Source organism: Periophthalmus magnuspinnatus, chromosome 13 (genome assembly GCF_009829125.3).
Source record: "Periophthalmus magnuspinnatus isolate fPerMag1 chromosome 13, fPerMag1.2.pri, whole genome shotgun sequence".
In the NCBI taxonomy this organism is placed as follows: Eukaryota; Metazoa; Chordata; class Actinopteri; order Gobiiformes; family Gobiidae; genus Periophthalmus; species Periophthalmus magnuspinnatus.
The window spans coordinates 5812330-5836928 of NC_047138.1; the positions used below are offsets into that span (position 1 = coordinate 5812330).

Genomic DNA, 24599 nt, shown 5'->3' on the forward strand with positions numbered 1-24599 from the left:
AATACAGACATAGAAAAATCCACCAATGTCCACTTTGAGTTGATGTCTAATGTGAAATGTAATATTTATCAGTCAAGATACTGCCTTGACTGCTGCTAATAAAATAGCATGTATATAGGGGTAAAAGCAGACTGCATTGTTATGCTGTTGCTCAAGTAGTACAAATGATGCTACTTTGAGTACTGAGACTCTTTTCCGTGTAGGAGGAGTACATAGACATGCACAGGCTCTTTCCCCAGCTGTGCCACTGCAGCCCTGTGCGGAGACAAGGTGATGTGGAGTGGAAATAATGAGCGTGAAAGAAGAGTTAAGAGATGCACTCATGCACAAATTTTCTGCATATTAAATTGCGAGCTTGGCCTTGCAGAAAGGTCATGTTATTCAATAAGGATGTGAATGAGGGCTCGAGCGGACGGCAGATAATACGTGTAGGTACACAGACAGTACTGATGCCTCCACTGATTGTGTTTGATTACTCCTGATGCCCTGTCAGAAGATGGCAATGACATCTGACTGCCAGGATGGATCAACTAAGTGCCGAGCTACGTAGCATTGACTAGTGTGTCAGAAATAATTACCTTTCACACCCAAATCAAACTGGTTTATTTATCACACATAATTAGGATTCTCGATACTCAATTAAATATTGAATCTAGTCAACGCTGAGCAATGGATGAATGTTGACTTGTAGAAATATGAATACAGCAGCAGTCTTGTGTGTGTAGGCCTTGATACACAATACTGTGATGATTTAGGTGGTAAATGTGGCCAATTCAAAAGCGTCTCCTCTCAGCTCATGTTGGGCCACTGGTCAATGTTTTAAAGAGGATCTGACTCACCCGCCCCCCCTTCTCCCTGCCCCCCCCTCCACCCCTTCTCCCCCACCTCAGTGTCCAATCACACCCAACTCTCATTACGCACAGTGTCTCTCCACAAGAGCCTTTCAAAGGGCAGGGGGCAATGGCTGCTGCTGCAACAGAGCCACCAACTCCTCCAGATCTATGAAAAGCAGAGGAAACAGAGTGGACCAGGCAAGTGCAGGCAGGACTTCTCATTATAGAGGGCTGTGGACAGTGAGGCTGGACAGGCGCAGAGCCATACTGTTCTGAGTGTCATGTTATCTTCTCACTGTCTTAACAGGACCGACCTCCCACCTGCACACAAGCCTGCCCCACCCAAGAAGAAGAACAGCGACATGAAGGGCCACTTGACTTCTGACGACATACAGGTATGGAGCCTCTTTGCCTGTGACTTTGTGTCCAAGTTATTCTGGAAATGTTTTACAGGCATCATTACGACCACAGATACAGAGATGTGTGCTACAAACAGCAGAATGCTCTTTATTATATTTACACTGGAGATGTTTGTGATTACTGTAACTGAAGCAGATATGAAATCAGGGGACAAACATGTCCTGTGCAATGGTAAAAAGATCTTCTCTTTGGCTAACTCTGGTCTCAGTGCTATAGATTGTACCGTGTACGCTGTGTGCACCAGTAGACTGTTTAAATGACATACATAAACATTTATATTTGTTTAATGACAAAAGTCTTATGGTCTTATAGTTTTAAAAGCTATTTGCCCTTTTTACCTCCCGACTCTAAACTCCACTCAGTTCATTGCTGGTGAAATGTCTAGACACTTGGCTGTTGCTTAGCAGCACTGTTTTAACATCTTATCCCTAAACAGCAAGGAGCGAGGAATTCATATTTAAAATATTCAAAATGCATCTTTTTTTGGCAGGATCTACAGTTATTGTACATGAGGGAATAGCATTAACCCATGTTGCATGGTTACTCTGCTTAAAAAAAATACACCTTAACCAATGTGTAAAGTATGGATTTACAGTATCTTCTTTGTCCCTAAATACATCCAGTTTCACTAATACGATGCATCACACAATTTCAGCATCATCCCATTGAGGGAATATTTAATATCTTGTGTTTGCTTTTATGACAGATGCACTGTCCAATATTCAAATGCCCTGTATTTTTAGTCATTGGTCTTATTTGTCTAATAATATAATGATTGTGCGTCACTTTTCCTCCAAAGAAACAGAAAGAAACAGAGGTGTTTCTCCACAGACGCATTTTTAAAGAAAGTACCTGAGGTGTGAGTCAGAGGCGATTAGGAGAATGATGTATTTTGGATGCTTTAGTGGATTTAATGTGTTTTGCTTTATAGAGTTGTATTAAAAGGTGCAGAGTCATCAATGCTGCTTTTGGAAATATAAAAGTAAGTGAGGGCACACAGAGAGAGGGCTGGAGTACGCACAGATAAACAATCACTCATTTAGTATATAAGAGTCATTATTGTCGACCAGGACATGCTCTACTCTGAGAATCACTTATACTTTGAACAATTAGCTGGATCTACTTCACAGACTTAAATCTAACCCAGTGTCATTAACATTATTCAGAAAACAACCTGGCATGACCCAACAATGTCCTCTAGAAAGGGTGATCGGCTTGAAAATGGCAAAAATGTGAAAAAAAAAGCGGAAACACATCTGATTGTTTCAATACACCTATACCTAAATAAAAGAGTGATTATTGCTTATAGTGAATGTTAACTCAAATTTAACAGCTCAAACCAAACTAATATTTACATTGACTTTGATGCTTTTTAGACTCTACTGCACATGTACTAGCATATCTCCTCCAAATGAATGAAAATGTTGCTGATTCGCTTTGATACAGCTGGAATCTCTGAAGTCCTTGATTTCAGTATTGTACAATAAAATGAACAAACCACTCTCTGGGCTCATAACGCCATCGGCTGCAGATCAGGGACATTATAAATTGTATGTGTTTCTCACATTAAAACAATGTGTAGGCTATCCTGTCAGACTTTTGAGGCTTTATCGAGAATTTGTTGTTCGCAATCCAACGTAGAAATATAAAATCTTTTGTATACTGACCAGATTTTTAAAAATTCTGAATCATGAGAGCTGTATAATATTCTCAGTAAGGGGCTCACTGATTTGCTTTCTGCTTATGACATGACTGACACATCAATTAGGTGCACACAATGGGGTTTTAAAACATCCGTTTGCTGAAAAGGAAACAATACTGAACACTATGCACCCCACTTTGCCTTCCATTAAGGCACTCTTATTGCGGCGCTACAGTTCTTAAAGTAGGAATCTAACATATTCACTTCATACTGTTGCTTTCAACAGCAAGATTCAACCAACTACGGCCTAAAAGAATGTGTGCCATAACATGTCATTCTGGGACTTTAAAGGTTATATTTAAAGTTATAAAAATGTCACACATGTCATAAATTGAATTTCTCATAGCTTCAAAATTAATCACCTGAACCACCATGGGCTGGAGAATGCTAAGGACACAATACTAAACTAGCACCACAGCCAAGTACAAATGTGTGGAATTCATTCATAAATCATAGTTTAAATAATAAAATGCTCATTTAATATTCACAAGAAATGCAATGAAATGCAGATGATTAAATGAAGCTCATATCCATGTCAGCAGATAGTTGGCTGCACATATTGTACATCCTCTGACCTCACACACTTCCGAGTATTGCCATGCACTGCTACCCTCTGTTTACAGTGCCCTAGATCTCAAGAGCCCTGTGCTCCTGTTAAACCTGTGCCTGTTGTGTTGAAAAAGTGACATGTTGACGGGCAGAACTGGCTCCATCAGCTTTGCTGCTGCTGCTTAGTGACACCCCACTTTGCCATTGTACAATCCCGCTCTGTGTCACGCTTTCGGGACAAACTCGACACCAAGTGTCTGCTCCCAGCTGTCCCTGCGCAGCAGGCGGACCTCTGGACTGTGGCTCCAGCCTTGTGTGGACGTTGTAGAGGAATGCTTTTATTTGGGCCTAGCATGAAGTATGGCAGCGGTCGCTGACTTGACGCACTATGACAGCTGTCTACTTTTGGAAGCAAGGATGACAGAACTGCAGAAAAATGTATCTTCTTATTGACTTAAACCCAAAGTCTGTCTCATGAGCAGCTCCTTGACTCAGTGATGACAGTCGGAAAATCTAAGTCCATGTGCATCGCCATGATGAATGAATTAGATTCATCCGTAGGTATTCTCGGTGCAAACTCCGCTCCTGCTGGTGTTGGATGCAGTCAGCCAACCTTTACCTGTGTTTGGTTTGATACACGGGGTTGTCATGGTGCAGCTAAACCAAAGGGTCCAACTTCTCTTCCCCCTCGCACAAATGGTCCCTCGTTATAAATAGTAAACAAAAGGGAAAGCGCTCACATCATCGAGTCCTAATCAGAGACAGCTACTGGAGCTGTCAACATTCTTTACCTGAACAAGTTTCCATATCTATCAAGTCACGAGGATGTACCATCCCCTCTTAGATCCTCACAGGACATCACAGTGACACCCACTGCATTGTGTCACGTCCACAAAAATAATACAAAACTTGAAAAAGTCTGAATAACACTTGCTTGCAATTCCTCATTGGTTTGTCTATGGTACGCCCTGTAACCATCCCACGGGCTGAAACCGAGTGCCACGCTGGAGCTCAGGTACCACACATGAACACCACACTCACAGACACACTGTCCAATCGTGTGGACACATCCACTGTCACAGTGAACATCGGCTCCAATGACATAAAAACACAACAGTCAGAGGAAAGTGACTTCAAATCGCTTAAATCAGGAAACAACATGTGTTTGGTACAATTCTATCTCCCAGTTTCAGTGACCTGAAGTTTAGTCGGATCTGCAAACTTCACATCTGTCTTAAGGGTTAATGCAGTGCTCTAGACAATTCTTCAGTGGATAATTTTGTGGATTCTGGAAGAGGAATAATCTATTTGCCCGCAATGACATTCATTTAAATAGGGCTGGAAAAAACAAAAAAACAAAAAACAAGTGACAAGTGTTGAGTGATGCTGGAGTCTGGCCTACTGAATGACTCCTGACGCATTAAAATAAACAGCAACAAACAACATGACTCAAAATCAGCGCCCACCGGATTATTATTAACCTGCAGATTTCACATAGAATATCTCGTAGACATGAATAGATATGATGCAAAATTCCAAGACAAGGACGGCATTGGGAATTATATATGTGAATGTATGTAGGATCACGTCTAAATTAGATTACATTAAACGCAGATATATTTATATTTCATGAAACCAGGCCGTTAAATGAAATAATTGATATGGAAATATTGAAAATTACAGACTATTTGCTGTGAAAGGCAATCTAAAAGAGGTGATGTTGCCATATATATTAACGACCCCCCCATTTCTGGACCTTTTATTCTCCTGGTCAAAGCCTAAATGTTTTGAATATCTGTCTGTCTGTTGGCTATGGAAATAAAGATGATAAAAAAAGGTCATGATGTTTTCTAACCTGGAAAATTACAAGGTCCTAATAATGGACGAGGTAAATATTAACTGGCTTTTGAAACTTGAAGAATTTGAAACTTTGAAACACCTCTGCAATGGCCGGAATCTCACACAACTAATTTATACTTCGGCTAAACCTCGCGCTAGAAATTTAAATAAAGGCACGTTTAAACAATCCTTGGTTCAATACAGAAATGCTGCCTGGAAAACTGCACACAACTAGATCAAATCCAGCTCTAGAGGACAGTATGATCCCTCTCAGAACCTCGTATTCATACATTACCAACAGATATTTTATTAGATTCAGTTATTGTAAATTCTAAAATGAAATGTGATGCTTTTAATAGGCATTTTATCTGCGTATGTGATGTTTTGGATTATAATGATGGTCCTACCAGTATGTTGAGTCTGAACAATTATCAATTAACAATTATCAGCAATAATCAATTTAAATGGCAGTTACAGCAGAATTACAGAAAACGGCTCATGTTTTGCCTTCACATAAAAGTGGGACAACTAAAAATGTTAATCATGTTTGGCCAATATCTACATGACCTTGTTTTGCAAAAGTTTTAGAGAAGTTAGCTGCAAATCAAGTTAGGGTTAAGGTTAGGGTTATGTAAATAAATACTCCATTTTGAAGTCTTGTCAATCCAGTTTCAGAGAAGGGCATAGTAGTGTCACTGCAACCAAGATTTACACTTTCACAGCCCTTGATGACAAAAAAGTGTCCACTATTTATTAATTTAACTAAAACTTTTGATTCAGACGTTCATAAAATTCTCTTGAAGCACCTGAAGCATGTTAGATTTGACAATACGACACATATTTGATTCCAAAATTAAATTAGGCAGTAGCAGCTGATGGGTTTAAATCTTTTTTTCTTCAAGCAGTACCTCAAGGCTCAGTTTTGGGCTCACTGCTTTTTATTATAATTATTAAGAAGAATGAGTCCCCACTTATAAATATCTTGGGTTCTGGCTTGAAGAAAACTTATCCTTTAAAATACAAACATCAAAATGGTTATTTTATTATAGAAACAAGTCTTGTATCCCATTGAATTACAGAAAAGAAATTGTTCAGGCAACTTTTCTTTCTGCGGTAGATTATGGAGATATAATAAACATGCAGACTTCATCTTCTACTTTGAAACATTTACATCCACTCTTTCACTCAGCCCTTCTTTTCTTAACACGTGATGAATTTAAAACCCATCACGGTGCATGAAAAAGTAGGTTGGTCATCGCTGTACGTCTGAAGAGAACAGCACTGTATGAAATGTTTTTATATATTTGATGCCTGAATATCTCACATGTTGAACTTTAAAACAGGAACTTTTAATACAAGTTTTCACGATCGTCTACATCTAGAAACGGCATGCACTAGAACTGAAAAAAAAAAAGCTTTGGGTTATTTTGTTTCCCAAAAATGGAATATATTTCAACACACTACTGCCACTAAAGCACTTTAATAACCTGGTGATAAACATTTCTAATCACACCTGCTCCTGTTTTTAGTGTTTTAAATAGACGTATGCACTTGTTTTGTTTATTTTTGCTTGTACTTTTCTGTATTTTAACAGGATTCTCATAAAAAATAGTCTGGTACTTTCACTGGGCTCTCCATGTATAAATAAAGATTAAGGAAATGAAATTAAATACACATTACCATATAGAACACACTGAGCACAGCCTCTCGTTGTACCATTACAGATACAATACAAGTGTTTTATGCAATACATTAGCACTTTGGAGTACCACACTGAGGCCATGGCTGCCTTTGGGTTCGCTGTGGTACCATTGACCTTAGATAGAACATAATTATACTCGCTACTAACACATATATATAAGAGCAGACGCTTGGGTTGAGAGGCAGCCGTCTCATCAGTGTGATTGCCTCAGTTAGTGGTTAAGATAGATTTAACTAAATATGAGCCACGTGGATGGATTTATTTTAAAGCTGGGCTAGCTGATTTTCAGAAGTAGGTATTTACATTTATCTAACTAGTTCTTAGCTCCCACAAACTCTTTTATTTGTATTACGGGCCACTAACGGCTTTAGAGGAGCTTTTTCGGATGGAAAAGTGAAGCAGGGTGGACCACCATTGCACGGCCAAACAACTCTCATCCCATAGCATCGTGTAGTGACTCTTTCTAAGGCTCTTTCGTACAAAAAACACCATAAACTGTTCAGCTTTTGTGTGCAGCATGATATTAAGTATAACGCAACTAGGACCAAAGACGACAAACATGAGAGATATTCTTTTGCCCGTCTAAAGGAGGTTACAAACTAAATTTAAATATCATCGCTGTGGACATGACAGATGATGATGTTTATAGACAATGCAGGATGTTGTACGCTCAAGCTAATAGTCTTACGCTTACGTTTGGTTTATGCTCTGATGATGTAAAGTTGATGTTGTTTAAATCATTTTGTACACCACTATACACTCCCCACGTCTGGACTCATTACGAAAATGCCAGTCTCCAAAATAATGACGCTTTACGTTGCGACTGAGGAGGGTGTGTCCAACTCAAGGCCCACAAGCCAAATGTGGCCCTCCACCTCATTTTATTGGCCCTTGACAGGATAAATTAAAAGGTATGATGGTCTTAAAATATCATTTTATCAGGAGATACACAGTTACACAGCCATATTTTTACATCTATGCAAATCCATATGCAATATTTGTACCTTGAATAAATACAGAAAAATGTAATTAACAAGTTTAAAAAGTATTTACATTTATTTTACATCTGGCCCTTTGACGGCAGCCGATTTTGCTGATGTGGCCCTCAGTGAAAATGTGTTTGATTCCCCTGGACTAATGCGACCGAGATGTTTGTTGCTACATGAGTGAACACTTACAAAGTTCTAAGAATTTAAAGTACAGGCTGAATAAGTCAGGAAATGAAGTAATAAAGTCACTCACAAACATAAAATTCAGTGCTATTCGCTTCAGTCCAAGATCTGGAGACACTGGTGTGGCTCTTTTTAAACCGTAAATGTTACTGTTTGTATTGTCACTGTCCCCATCTGTTTTTTTAAAAATGGACCATGAATCCAGAATAAAGATGAATTGAATTGAATTAATTTGAAAGAAGAAAAAAAAAAAAGCTGTGTACTTCCGCTTATTGCTACTAGCTTCATTATTTTCCACACCCCACCATCTTCAAGCTAACTGACTGATCTAATAAACAGTTCTAAATAAAACCCATTTAAATCATCACCAGTGCACGCAGCCTGTGTAATTACAGTGCATATTCCTCTCTGGCTCAGGCACATTAGGCAGGAGGAGACATTAGTGCTTGTTTTGAATGATGGGCTAATTGCAGCGCTAACCTTGTGCACGGCGGTAAAGACAGGGGCGCTCCGGCTGCTATGTGCGTCTGCGGAGCTCATAAAAAAAGTGTGAGCTGAGCTGTCGGTGTTCCCCCATAGGTGGTTCATCTGGACAAGGAAGAGGAAATGCAGAAGCTTCCTCTCCAGCCTCCTTATTACGACATGGCGCCCTCTGAGTCCACCGCCTTCACTGATAAGCCGGTGAGTAGAGCTGCCATGGAGAGCAGGGGGGCAAAGGTCGCTCCTGTTTCTTAGCTTATATCCAGGAGGAGCGGGGTCATCTACTTTCACAGCCTTGGGCCAGTCATAATTGCTGGTAAAAAGGTTGGAGGTTGAAAGAGGTTGTGTGTCGTTTTGCTAGGAGATATTTGAGTGATTGTCTGTGAACAGTGCTATAAGGAGCCCTAATTGGTGAGTGTCTGGGCTTGTTGAGAATGGGTCTGGAGCCCGTCTAACAAGCTGGCCGGTCTAAATGGTGTTTTAAGCTGCTTATCTCATCCTATCCATTCGTAATTATGAACAAGTTGGGACACTGTGGTGTAAAAAACGTTCACTTCCTATAAATTACCCTTGCTCATTATGCAACTGCCCTTAGGAAGTAGCTGCAGGAAGTGAGCTATCCAAACATGTCAGCTGCAAAACTTTTATCAGATCGAGTTGTTTTCTTAAAGTTTTCTATTTTGTTGGTGGCTTTCTGCAGCTGTACATTAACACAACACCTGCGTATCACAACATAGATAAAGTGTATGCAAAGTCAAGTCAATGTTAATAGCAAACCTTCAATATTATGGGCCATTATCTACATACGTCATAGCAGTGCAACTAAACATCATTTCTTTTGAGCGAACCACCCTCAAAAATGGTAAATGAATAAAGCCACCCCAACTTGAACATAGATTTTCAAGCAAAAAATCCAAAGCAAATTACAATAATCTAAGAAATGAGTGAAAATCTAATATAAAAACACATTTCGTTTTACACTTCTTGTATTTTACGCAATGTCCCAGCCTTGTTCTTGAATCATTATTGTACTTACGCTCCCTTGTGCTTCCATTGACCCAGTCGTTGGACCTTTTATGCTTGGGTACTTCATTGACCCGCCTCTGTGCCGCTTACGATCCTCCATTATAACTCGAATGTTATAATGCTAACAGTGTGTGTGTACATAAAATGGCACCCTACCCTACCTCTTTATGTCCGGTGCATCCTCTCCTCCTCCAAATATATATATATAGATATATATACACGTGCCTGGAGTGGTCTGTGTACTGTGTAGCTGGCTGTATTCTAAGAGCGTCTTCAGCCCAATTACCTGCCATCTCTCCTCTATGTGTGTCTGTGGACTGTTATTGATTGTTACGAGCTTTGAACCCAATGCAGCTGTGAAGTATGTGTTAAATGAGAGATTTCTATTACAGGGAGTTGCTTAAACTTTTCGTGTTCCTCATGAGGTTTTTAGTCTTGGTCATGTGGTAGTTTGCATCAAGTCAACTGAAAAACATACACACTAATCAGACGTAAGATTAGGATCATTTCTCTATCTGCAGGTCCTTGTAACAGACTTGATCCACCACTGAAACAGAACTAGATCAAACATTCCTCTAAAAATTCTTATGTGAATTTGTCTCACTTCTAGCAGGATTACAAAAAGGTCACTTTATTATCTTCCATGTTACGTTGGTCTTGCACGTGTTCATCATTTCATATTATCGTTTCATTATTCCTGTTCATTTACATATCACGTGTGTTACTGATTTTATGAAAACTATTCTGTCATTGGATCTAACCAAAGGACTTCAATGAAATATATATATAGTTTTTATTAATGGTTTTGCTGTGGAAATAAGACTCCTTTTGCAGGCTCTGATGAATGTTAAAGCATAGACAAGAGTTTATTTCTTGCAAGAAATAGGTCCAACAGCATCTCCCCCTTATGTCAGACCCCGAATGATGGAAATAACCAGGTTTATATAGTTTGAGATGAACCAGAGGACATACATTTCAAAGTAAAGATGTGACACTCCTACTGAGGTGTGGTCAGACAAGCTCCTGGAGGCTTCATGAGCTGGATCACCTCAGGATGTTACATGTGCAGTCAAAACAATACAAGGTGTGACACATTTCAAAGGAGAGGGATCTGAAAGCCACTGTATGGTCTGATTGCATCTATCTTCACTTACATTATAAACACATCTTAATAAGATTAGCCACCAAAAGGGAACAAAAGGGTTTAGATGAAAGGTTTTCTAACACTGTCTTGATGACCAAACCAAATGAGTTTTAGTTACAAGACCACGTGATTTCTCAAAGGTAAAATAATCACACAATATTTTAATTTCCTTTACAGGTTTGATCCCATTAATGCCCCAAGAAAAGTGAAGAAACAACCCAAAATCGTGACAGATATTATAACATGCTCTAATACAACCAAAACGATCACAGCATTGTTCTGTCTGTACCAGTTATGAGCCTCATAAACGGAAAAGCGAATGTCTTAACTTTGCTTTAAAATCGTGCCAAATTGGATATATCTTTAATAAAATGATCAATTTGTGTTGGTCCGTGTTAAATCTAACAACTCCCACGTGAAAAGCATGCTGTTTCGGTCCTGTTAAGAAAGGATTGTAAAAAAAATATTGTATTTTCAATAACTCCTGCTTTTATCCAGTCTCCAGAGATACCTTAATGTAATGGTATTTTCTTCCTGGGATAGGTTGATTTAAAGTTTCCGTGTACTTTATCAAGGCTATCAAAGCTCATCCTTCACCTGGCTCATTGTATGCGTGCAGACAAAGTGCTGCTTAATGCTGATAATCCTCGGACACCTGGGGCAGTAATGTTTTTCAGATTTATTTTTTAATCGCTGATAGTATTCCACTTAAGTGAAAGTTTAGGTCTTGTACTTGAGATGAATGGGGTATCTGAGGGCTTTTTAGAGCACTTTTGTGAGAGATGCATTGACTGCTGAGCGGAGAGTGTTACTAATGATGATTCTCTGGGGGCTAAACACTATCTGCCAACTCTGAATGCGCCGTGGCTGTAATTTTCCCCCTGATTGCACTCCGGTCATGACAAATATCCCTCATACAAATGTAAATATCCAGCCAGGGAAATATGCCTTAGTTTCATTTTAAATTATGAAGATGAGATGACATGTCAGAGGAGTTCTCTCTCAGGTGAACAGTCTTATGCATACATACGTGGCATTTAAAGGTTCACTATGTAACTTTACAGGTGGAGAGTCCGCTACCTGCATTTCCTCATGATTATGTTATTGCTTTGCCTGGAATGTTCCAAATTATTGCCGTAAAGCAGACGTATTATGCAAAATCAACTCTTCTTAGCTTATAACCATATTATACTTGTTTCCCGTCTCCATTTACTCACTCGAAGTTGCATTTGGAATGATTCGTGCACGTTTGAGTAAACTTTAATGACTTATTTTCAAGACGCCATACCGACGATCATCTCCTGTTTTCCCCACCACCGGCGTACACCCACTGCTCTGTACTTACTTCGTTCTCCAATTGTATTTTCTTAATCGGTGATGCGCGTTTTGGCACAAATGAAAAAATCCGCTACACACTAATACGATGTGCAGTTATCTACAGGAGGAGCCAGCAACTTCAGGACTGTTTGTTGTGCTGACCTTTACGGCGACATCAGCTCCAATAAGGCACTGCAGAATACGTCTTCTTTAAACTTTTACATCTTAGGCCAAGGTTTCAGAATCTGATCTATAACTGAATGCATATTTTTCAACGTTTTAGCAATAAAAACACCTGATATAAACACAAGATATAATAGAATATTCCAGACAAAGCAATGCCATCTCCAGAGACACAGACTGTAGCACCTGTTAGCTCCTCGCAGTGATACAGCACAGAAATAGAACTTCTCTAACAGCACTCTCCACCACAAAAGTGACATAGTTCACCTTTAACTCAGACTTAGAAGTTAAAAGTTAGAGGGGATGGATGGGTCCTGAGGCTGAATTATCACTCAAATGGAAGGTTCATATTTTTCCATGTTAAAGCTGAAAAGTATTTTTTTTTTTTTTTAACTTTCACTTTCATTTTTGACTGGCTGTTTTATATTTTATCCATTCATTTACTCTGACACGGTATGGGCAGCTGTTTTATAGAGTCAGGCTAAATAACTAAGTCTAAAAATACAACATGATGAGCTCAGGGATGTTTTGGAGATGAGATAAATCCTGGTAAACGCACTCATTGTCACGTATTGATGAAAGCATTAAGAACATTTAGTTAGTGCAGACTTGAGCAGCTGCTCATCAGTGAGTCCATCAGCCCATCTCTGAACTTGTGTGTGTGCATTCACTGTAAATGCAGCTTGTGTTTACATGCACAATGGGGACAATGGGTTATGTTCTAAGGCTGATAAATCACTTCTCACAATGCACAGTGACTTTGCACAATAAAGCAGCAATTACTCTCTGCAAAGTATGTGGATAACTTAATCCAGGACTCAAACTTGGCCAAGCTGTTTGGATTGTTTAGCTGTTAAAACAGATAAACATGTCTTTATGTGAGGAACCACTGTGGGCAAATCTTACTATTCAGAGAAATGCAAACAAGTTAGAGCGAGATTTGGGAAGGGAGTGTAAATAAATACGTAAGTAAATAAAATCAGCCTTTTGTTGGGAATTGTATCTCTTAAAATGTGCATGTAAACTGTGGCTAAGCCTAACCAGCTCTAACCTCTTATTTATGGCTCATATCATTCTCCACATCTGTGTGTGTCATTGCTCTGTGTTGGCTTCTTACAGCTGGATATTTTGTGTTCTCTTTTTGTGTTTTGTTGCCAACACTGCACACAAATGCGGCGCCCCGGGACATTGATCCACTGCAGTCCTGTTGTCTGTCTGCATTACAGCTGTGTGTGTGTATATTTGTGTGTGTGTACACATGTGCGCGTGTGTGTACACTGACTGATGTTGTGGTGCCTCACACCTCACACACTGTCGCCTCTCTTGTCTCCAGAACTCTGGCCACAAGGACTGTGATGTCCAGTATGCGGAGCTGGATACTGCAGCTTTGGCCTCCTCTCCCAGCCCACGAAGCTCAGCTCACACTGGCCCTGGGGACCTTGTCGAGTATGCAACCATCCAGCCTAGCTCACACTAGCGCATGCCATTATAGGCCTTTCCCCTCAGACTGCAGGTACACAGAGCACTCTCCTCCATCACCTTCACTCTCCTCCATCTGCTCCTGTGTTCCTCATGTTCCTCCACCCTCTACATCTGTCTCCTTGGCCTGTTTCTTTGTATGTTTAACCCTCTGCTGATGGAGACTCTATTGTCTCAAAACTATTACTTTATTCACCACAGTGATCATTTGAGAGTTCTCACAAGTGAAACCTATTCTAGTTTTAGAAAAGGTATGTACAGTGGCATTAACAATAACTGACTGCTTCCTCACAGCACTTTCTTTGTCCTGCTTCTGTCTTCTCTTTCTGAGCATGACTTTTAGGTACAGCTGTCGTAGCAGAGCATTTCCCTCTGGTGTGAATGAAGTAGAGAGTTGTATGAATGCATGAGCTCTTTGCATGATGCATTGACTTACAAAATGTCAAATTAAAATGTTGAGATGAGATGAAACTTTGCAAATCATTTTTTTCAAGTTTATGTTTATGAATTTAATTCCATTTTGTGAAATAAATTCATATCACATTAATTGTATCAAATAACATGTCTTGTCCACATTGGAAAAAGTGATTTTGAATATAACTCTGTTGCACATGTAAGGGGGTTATTTAACATTATAATAATTGTACAAAGCCCCTAAATTGATAAAAAAAATAATGGTCTTGTTTGCACAAGATAATAGTACCAAACAAGATAATTATTGTGTTCTATTTTTAGGGGGACTTAGGGGCTTCGTACATTGTGCTGCTTTGAGGAAAGTTTCATCTCATCACAAATCTTAAATCTAAAATGTGTTTTACATCTACAGCAATGTTTTGTGCTGCTTCAAGTACAATTTGAGTCCTGATTACCACAAACTCCATGTGGCTGATCCTGACCATATAATCAACATTCAACATGATTGTTAAGTGGCTGTAGTCCACGCAGAACACTTGAGATTTGTATTATGGCATACATGGATTAAAATTGCTTTTTCTATAGAAGGCTCACCAAGGCAATTCTCAAAGCAATTTTCCAGCTTTTTCAAAATGATTACATGCATGTATACACAATGTGACCTATGGGGTAAAAGTATCCAGTATAAGTGTCCTCATTTCAAAATGATTGAACCAGAAGATGTGTTTGAAACAGGAACATTTAGAAATGAGCTATTCTAAAAGATAGTTCTGTGTATCAAGAGAGGTGTCCTTGAGGGATTTAAATGTTCCGAGTTTCACTTTCTAAAAAACAAAAGTGTTAAGAAACAGACAGTGTTTAGGAAAGGTGTAATTACTACATATGCCATTTCTAATGATGACTGATCTAAAGCATCAGTGGATGTGACTGAAATGTTTTTGGGTTTTTTCTGAAGCATAAGATATGCACTTTTAAAAAAATGCATCTCATTCAGTTTCCAGAAACTTATATTTGGTTTGTGTTTATGATTTAAAGTAATCATTAAACTAACACTACATTAAACAGTGTTTCACAATGAACAACAAATCATTTGGCCATTTGGAAATAAAATAGTTGGATTACTCACATTTCTGATGAAAAAATATACATAAAAACTAAATATCAATAGTCCTGTCTGTCATACTGTCAGTGCATGTTTGTGATCAGGCAGATGACCAGGATTAAACACTGACAGTGTGCTCCAGTGTCACTGGAGTCCTGCACAGAGCAGCTTTACGTTCATGTAAATGTTTGAACAAGACTTTAATCCACTTCTTTACTCCTGTCCAATCAGAGTTCAACACTCTGAATAAATCAGTGACCTTGTCTATATTGTTTATTTATTTATTTGAAGGACAGTGTGCAGATACATTAAAAAGATGGCTGCACCAGATTTAGCAAAATGCTAATTTCCATCTGTAGTCCTTGTTCTATAACATAAGCACATTCACCTCACATAATATTGAGTAATGATGAGCAGACTGTTAATCACTTACCCATTCACACATGAAGACGGACTGTACCAAGGGTACAGACGGACTGGGGACCAGGCTGATTTCATTTAGATTAAAGCTCATCGAGTCAAGGAGTAGGTGGCACTTGCATATTTTAAGAATCTACTGTAGTCATTTCAGTTTTTGAAATGAAAATAAATCACCTATTTTATCTGCTTTTATTTTTAGAATAGAATTACAGTCTGTATTCATCGACATATACTCAGTAATTAACAATGAGCCTACTATGCAAGGTCAAAGTGTAAACTATCCACTGTATAATACTCGATTTGATCAGAAATATGTAATTCCACAAAATAAATGTACAATTGACCATTAACATCACAGGCAAATATTAAAGTAGTTGTCCTTGTGATGTTGCCTGGTAACAATATATAACACCAAGGCTGAGTTTGAGTGTTGTTCGCTGTATTTTCTACAATGCCAGTTACACTCCCTAATGTAGAGAGACAAACTTAACTCCTCAAACTGCTGGCTTTAATTTGGTCTGAAATCTCCAAGGTCATTTTTCAATGAGCAGAGAAATTAATAACCTGACAACTCTGAGCATTTTCTTCACCTCAGCCACAGAGCTCCTTGTTTCTGACCTGGAATAAATAAAACATTCAGACATTTGTGTCCACATTTCCAGTGTCAATGTCCCCATAGAGAAAGAGCACATTTACTCCCACACCACTGTGCTGTCATTTATATAACACGCCAACCACCAAATCATTAACAAGACTTTACTGGAGCAGCTCTGTGTTTGTCAGCGCTCGACCATAACTCCACATAAATATAATACTGTATAATACTGACAGCAACACTGACAATTATTATTAGAGACTATTTATCTATTTATTTTACATTCATTGTTTTGCCATCTTCTCCCCGCATTTTTTTATCTGATTCATTCATATATTATTTATTTATATATATAATATTATAGACATATATATGGTATATATATATCTATATACACACACACACACACACATATATATATATATATATATACACACACACACACATATATGTGTTTGTGTGTGTGTATGTATAAACATTTTATTTATTCATTTTTTCATTTTTATTCATTTATTTTTTTGTTTGTGTTTGTTACCAACTACAAAACCTTGTTTAGATCGGGGATCGTCGTTCTTGTAGATGTAGAGATGCTTGACAACTATTTGTAAGTTCCATTTCATCTCCTTAAACTCCCTCTGTGTTTCATTTTTCTGTCACTGTCTTCATTTCATCATTTATATTATGAGCAAAATCACAGAAAATGTGACCAAAAGATCAATGCAAATCTTATCTATGTTATTCTTAATTATAAAAAGCTCCTTTCATTATTGATCTGAGACACTTCTGTGACCAGTAGGGGGCTCTAAAGCTCAAATGAACATTAGGAACATAAACAAACAGAAGCATCTTATGTTAAAAAGAGAAGTAGTGATTGTTTTCCTTTGTTCTGAAAACAAAACATCACTCTGCATTTTTCAGGACAGTTTCCATCAGTTGTATTTGATCTGAATGTAACACACATATAGAATGTGTCGTGTTGCTGTTCTCAGATTCACAGTATAGTCAGACAGTTAAATATTTCATGATTTTTATATGGATGCAGTGGCAAAAAAGCATATATGTGCAAATGACTTAAAGCAGCCCTTTGGCTGAGCCTCTGCTGCAGCACTGAGAGGCGTGTGTGATTGTTGTGTTTATCATTCCAGAAAAACCAGGCTGAGTGTGACTTTGCCAAATACTGTTGATTTATTTATTCAGTAAACCACTTATTAACCTCTCAGCAGTTCAGATAGACTTCTAGCTCTGCACTCTTAATATGCTGCTCTTGGATTTGAGCCAGTCCTCAAACAAATGAAGACTTGTTGTGATCCTTGAGTGGATTTTTGACTATTTCCTCTTTTGGTGTGTTGCAGGACCCCGGGAGACGTCCAGAGGAGCTGTTGAACCCGGGTGAATACATCAACTACCAGCCTGTGTGCAACATGGGGGAGCCCTACCCCGAACCCCCGCCCGCTCAGCCTTACCCCCCTGTCACCTACCTGCCTCAGCACCCTTACACCCAACAGCCATCTGAAGAACCAATGTACTCCAACACCAGTTACCCCGCGCCGCAAGCTCCCCCCTACAAGTACCCTAAGGAGCAATCCGTGTGATCCGAGATGGCCGACCAACGCTGCGCCTTTGTTTGTAAACTTGTCTTGTACACTACTTCTTCCACGCACTTAACACTTGTGATGTTAGCTTAGCCAGCCGCACCGACCTCACCCGGCCTGTAGGGAGCAGTACTCAGTAAGTCTCTACCTGCATCCTCACCTTTTTATCTTGCCAACTGTCGAGAAAACCATGTACAGATGATGCCACTAAATCGAAATCACTTGAGATTGATTTATTTAAAATTCCCCTCCGTAATGGTGAGATTCTGTAGCATATAGTGGTCATTTGTTTGCTTTGAGTTTGTATGTCAATCATATGCTTGCTTCTTCGAAAGTACTGTATGTGTAATAAGGTGTATAGTTGAAAAAAATAAACAGCTTCGATGTGTAAACTAACTATCAATTTAAAATGACATGGACAACCCCTTTAATGACAGACCTGTAACACACACATGTGAATTGGCAGCATCTCCAGTCAGTTTGTCATTATGTTTCATGGTGACTTTGCTGTTATGGAGTTAGTGGATATGACCCATCATTAGAAGCGAATGTTGTTCTCAATAGCCACAAAAACAAAGGGCTGAAGATACAATATTATCAAATCTATTATTCTCAACTTTATATTATTATTATTATTATTATTATTATTATTATTATTATTATTATTATTATTGTCACGTATTAGTTGCCAAAGAGTAAAGTACTCATTCATCATTCAGCTGCAATTGTCTGAACACTCAAGGCGTTTGCTGTATTTCCATATCTGTAAAACATGGAGGATGGTTGAAGGATTTTCTTGCACTGTAGATGTGTTGTCTTTGTGAAGCCGTTAGAAATTGCAGGTGAAAGTGAAGACAATCACACGGGCTGTCCTTCGAAATAGCCACAAAGAGTTGGTTTTAGTTGACACTTAAAGGCATAGTATGAAGGATTGACTTTGCACTGTCCATGACTACTTTGATCTTCCATAGAAGAATGTCCAGATTTAACAAAATGATCATCTCTTACAGCAAAATACTGTATGTAAAAATATATATTTTGATATATTTTATTTGTATTCATGTGTTTACATGCTTAGGAATGTTACATGTGTATCTCAGTCACACAACCTGCAAATTACACTGAAATAATATTCATCCAATTTACCAAGAATAATGTTTAAAGGCATTTCTCAATTGGTTTGCCTTTTTACTGAGCTACAGAAGGTTTGTTTACACCAAATCCTACATAGTGTGCCTTTAAAATAAAACGCTTTTGAGGACACCCACCTGTTAAACATATTACTATTTTTTCAATGCGCTTTGTACTTATTATATAGTCTATAGAGTTTTTCAGCCTACACTGAAGAGAATAGCGTGCTACTGTATTTTTGTAGGGAATGCTTAGTATGTATATGGCACTCAGCTTATTTCCAGAGTAAATACACTGTGACTGTTCTTTGGAGACCATGCATAAGCTAATATGTTCAACAAGCTAACATTGGGACAGCGCCTCCTACACAAAAAGCCCTCTAGACACAGCAAATCTGCATCCAAACCGAAAGTTCACATTTTCTGCCATGTCAGATGTATGTTTGGGGAAAAAAAATACGATTTTTTTGTGTTCGTGCTGAATAAATGTAAAAAAAAAATAATAATACCAATATCTGAGGTGTTGAAGGTTTAACTGTGGAGTAAAACTGTGAGACTTTCCTGTGATCACTTTGTCGTCATGCAATGGCTCTACTTGTGTGCTAGCTTTTAGTTTGTTTGACTGGTACGCTCTGGTTATTGAAGGACTTTGTTATTGTTGTACCTATATGAAAAAATACACAAAATACTTGTATTTTTGTGACACTTAAAAGACAACCTTTCTAATATTTTTGTTATTATCGTGTATGTGCTGAATCGGCATCTGCACATTCTGTTCCTTCTATCACCTTGATTTACTGAGAGTCCTGATTGTTACTGCCATGTTCACCTTTGACCTTTGTTTTTTTTGTATTGCATTTTTTAACATGTACCTATATACGCCTGGAGCACATTTTGTTTTGACTTTTTCGTGAACTCGTGGAAGGATAAAATCTGAAACGGTTCTTTTAAACGTAGAATTTTTGTTCATGTCGATGCTGGAACTGTTTTTTCAAGTTCAGTGTAAATATTAACAATGTATGACGTGTGGAAAATACAAGTACTGCAGTTTACCATTAAACTTCACAAACTGTTCATCCATTTTGTTTTCATTTGTCACTGAATTCAGACGTTTATACAAATTTAACTGATTTTTTTGTGATTTTTTTCTGTTATTACTTATTTTATAATGGCAGGCTGATACTTAATGCTTGATTAAAAGTATTTGTATATTTCCAAAAAACTATATCCTGCATTAGTGGCTCAATTGGTAGAACGCTTATCCTCAAATCTGAATGTTGACAGTTCGAGTCCCACTCTCAACATCACTGGTAGAGTTCTTGTTCAGTTTCTGTGTACTCTGGTGTATGAATGTGTGTTTGAATCATAGACTGTATATATAAATGGACGAAGCTAACCTGCTAGCCATCGCACTCCAAATAATTAGCTACCGTAGACGCGCTTCCGGCTCCATCGACTCTTTACGTTGAAAAATTGTCACTCGTCTCTTTGTAACTGCTGTAGTGACCCTCGTCATTTTGGTCTTAAAATGTTTATACACTGCCTGGCCAAGAAAAAAGGTCACACATTCGCTGTGGCGTTGTTTTGATTTCGCTTCTGCAACGTCACAAGATTTATTTCCATCCAGTGTTGCATCAACTTTCCATCAAGATGTTGCATTGATGATGGTCGAGTCTGACGCTGCACAAAGCTTCTCCAGCTCATCCCAAAGATTCTCAATGGAGTTAAGGTCTGGACTCTGTGGTGGACAATCCATGTGTGAAAATGATGTCTCTGTCTCTCCCTCTCTCTGTCTCTCTCTGTCCCTCTCTGCCTCCCTTTCTCTCTCCCTCTCTGTACATCTCTCTCTGTCTCTCCATCTCTCTGCTTCTCTTTCTCTCTCTGCCCCCCAACCCTCTCTGCTTCTGTTTCTCTCTATGCCTCCCCCTCTCTCTCTGTGCATCTCTCTCTGTGTCTCTCTTTCTGCTTCTCTTTCTCTCTCTGCCCACCCCTCTTCCTCCCGCCCTCCCTCTCTGTGCATCTCTCTCCGTCTCTCCCTCTCTCTGTCTCTTTCTGTTTCTCCCCCACTCTCTGCTTCTCTTTCTCTCTCTGCCCCCCATCCCTCTCTCCTTCTGTTTCTCTCTATGCCTCCCCCTCTCTGTACATCTCTCTCTTTCTGCTTCTCTCTCTCTGCTTCTCTTTCTCTCTCTGCCCACCCCTCTCCCTCCCTCCCTCCCTCCCTCTCCCTTTCCCTCTCTGTGCATCTCTCTCTCCGTCTCTCTCTCTCTCTGCCTCTTTCTGCTTCTCCCTCTCTCTGCCTCCCTCTCTGCTTCTATTTCTCCCTCTCTCCCTCTTTCTCTCTCTCTGTGCATCTCTCTCTCTCTGCCTCTGTTTCTCCCCCTCTCTCTGCTTTCTAAACATTAATAACAGACAAATCAGGCGCCTTCTTTCCTCGAGATCACTCCCGCGAGCGTTAGCAACAGGTTTGATTGACAGCACGCTCACCCCCCTGCTAAACCAGCTGTGTGGGCGGGAAGGGGCATCACCTTAAACATCCTCGCTCTGGATTGGCTCTTTGGTTGCCATGATACTCGTGGATTCAGAATCGGCTCTAAATTGACCCGTATAACCGTTAGCCTTGACGGGCTTCATTTGACTGGAGCCGAACGCCGCGGGTGACGTCACACTCGCTTAGTCCGCTTCTTTATACAGTCTACAGTTTGAATGGGTGAATGTAAAGAATTTAGAGTGGCTCGAAGGTAGAAAAGAGCTGAATACATCTAACCATTTACCTTTATTTGCTCGGTCCAGCCTCGGATTGAAAGGACATGATGATGAAACTAATGCAATCAAATCTTTATAATCAAATTGCAATTCAAATTTCAACACACCTATGGAGAACCTTCATTTGCTAGATTCAATAAAACAGTGACAGATGTGTGTGTTTTTTTTAAACGGGACCCAATCCGATAGAATCACCAGACTAATACCTCTAATCGCTGGCAGGGCAGTGCTTTGAGCTGTACCCAGGTGTGACGAGCCGGAGCCAGGAAACCGAGAGCGTGGCGTCGCCCGCAGCGAGCCCCAAGCTGGACAAAGTCAAACGGCGTGTAAACAAAACTGACAAGGCTTCATGAATATTCTGCAATAAGATCACACATCACCGCGACAACAGCAAGGCCAGTTTACAAGAAGGTCCTTCCAGCTATCAAATCTACGCCGTCCAAGAAGAATATGAGGTTTCTTTTATTTATTCTGCCTTGGTACTGATCTTAGAAGGACAAAATGGCAGGAATCTAATGAAAATAATCGTAATGTGTCCTGTATTGGATGGAAAATCAAAACGTTATCACAATACGCCTCTTTAGTCATCAGTCTTGGACACAAAAATAATGTAACACAAATAAGAAATGTGAATAATGGAAGAAACATGCACAGAACCGTGTATTAAAACTACTTCTACAAATCTTTAAATACCATGATCATCTATGCAGGTTAAATCATTTTACAGCAAAAAACATCCTCAAACTTCTTCAAATCGATAAAACCTGACACCTTTCTGTAGTAAAAGATTAAGCACATTTGACACTTGTGCAGTATTAGTCATGGCTTTGTCTGAAGAAAGCTGTTCCTGGGAATGGAGAAGTCAAAAGGTCAGAGCTGATTCAGACGACTGAGTTTAAGGCAATTTCAAAACACCAATATACCAAATGTAAAAACATTCAGGCGGGAAGAAATAACCCATAAAACGCAACAAAACTAATGAGCAGTGAGATTTTGGATGTTGTCGTTTCAAGACAGACTCACAAAATAAGGTTTCAGATATTACTTTATTTTGTTTAGATACATTTTTGGAGGTTATGGGTGGAATTTCAAGGATTACCAAATGCCCTCTATTATATCTCGCTCTATGTCATTTTGAAAACATTAAAAGAAAATCAGCGGTTGCCTACTACTTGTCTTTTTGCAATATCAACACTTTTTGAACATCTGGCATTTCCCATAGAGCCTGAATACATCAAATCCTTGTGTTTCGAGTTTATCTATACAAATCACCAGCAGGGGGCACTAGAATTTCAATGCATTCAAATTTAAATGAATATATATTGGTCATTTAATTAGGCTAAACTATGATTTCAGTTAAAAGTCCATACAAAGTCAGCTTAGCATAAAATAAACCTTGACTTTCTAACTTTATAATAGTTTCAGCATGATTCACACCAATTCTGAAGCGTAACGATACACAGAAATCAAACTGTCATTTAATAATACAGGGTAAAGAGCGTTGCTATAGCTGCCGTTTCCCTGTATTGTCAACATAATCACCGGAAGTATATGATGGAAAGTGATTTTCCATTTCGTAATGTGAACTCTGGGAGGATAATCAACAGCAAAACGCGTCGATAGTCATGGTGTTTATTTGATGCATAACCAATTGGATCTCATTATGCTGCAATAAGTTAGACAAGGCCATTTCCTGTGAACACTTGACCTTTTCTATCAGGACTATTAATGTCATGTGTTTTCGTCTCTGAGCTGTATGTGCCAGTGTATCTGTGCAATATTAAAACAAACTGTGGTGTGTTTTCACTTTGGATTTGCTTTGGCACCTTTTTTTTTTCTTAAACTTATCATACAAACATGCAAATATGTCAGAAAACACAAATCAGTCCATACAATCCGCAGTTTTATGTAACGTACCCAACCGTGAGGCACAAGCGCAATTAATTTCGCATTTGTACAAATTAAAAATGCTGTTTGTGTGACATTTTGGAGCATATGTTTATTTATACATGTTGCAAATTTCACGCACATCACTGAACAATGGTCTTTTCTAATTTGGGGGAGCTCTGCCAGATTAAGTTTGTGAGACCGTTGGGATTGAAAACAGGTTATTTTCATTATTGATCAGCTGTCAAAATCTTCTAAGAGAAATAAACACAACTTTGTATATTTATTTAAAATTGGCTATAACTTTTGCTATTGAAATTTCCCTTGAAGTATTCCTTCGTCTCATGCCTCGCAGTTTTTCCAAGTGCCTTGAAGTAAACTGGCCCACTCCAGACTGTCACTCACATGGGACTAGACTAGCAGAAATGACACACCATAAGTTTCTGATCAGAGCTATCTTCACTGGGATTTTGGTGACAGGGCGAGAGTGGAAAATTGCTTTTAACCAAAAAGAGAAAAAAAAGGAAAACCCAGAGAAACTAATTTAGCCCAGATCAAAAGCATGAAAGAGCACTTCTGTGGAGAGATGATAAGCCTTTAGGCCGCAAGCAGAGCCCCGGGACAGAGCACTGAGACTGTCTCTCACACCTGTGTCCATCATTGTCCAGGAAACTAGCCAACGGGACACTTCAACATAGCAGCACCTGACAAGAGAGACAGGAGAGGAGGAGGAGGGGCATGTGAAACAAAACTATAGATGTCACAAATCTCATCTCATGGACATCTCATAGTTTTGTACTTTAACGCACTGGCTCCAATGTGTGAGTTTATTAACACAGGCTCAGTAAAA

General features: G+C 39.0%; 1 protein-coding gene across 1 annotated transcript in view; it reads left to right on the plus strand.

Moving 5' to 3' along the window:
• Positions 1–17852, plus strand: part of LOC129456749 (uncharacterized) — a 37752-nt gene extending 19900 nt beyond the window's left edge. The window contains exons 4-7 of the mRNA XM_055226181.1: positions 1141–1228; positions 8797–8898; positions 13701–13813; positions 17730–17852. Coding sequence (XP_055082156.1) covers positions 1141–1228; positions 8797–8898; positions 13701–13813; positions 17730–17760 — 334 coding nt within the window. The 3' untranslated portion in view covers positions 17761–17852. The remainder of the gene's footprint in view (positions 1–1140; positions 1229–8796; positions 8899–13700; positions 13814–17729) is intronic.
• The last annotated feature ends 6747 nt before the right edge of the window (positions 17853–24599 follow it).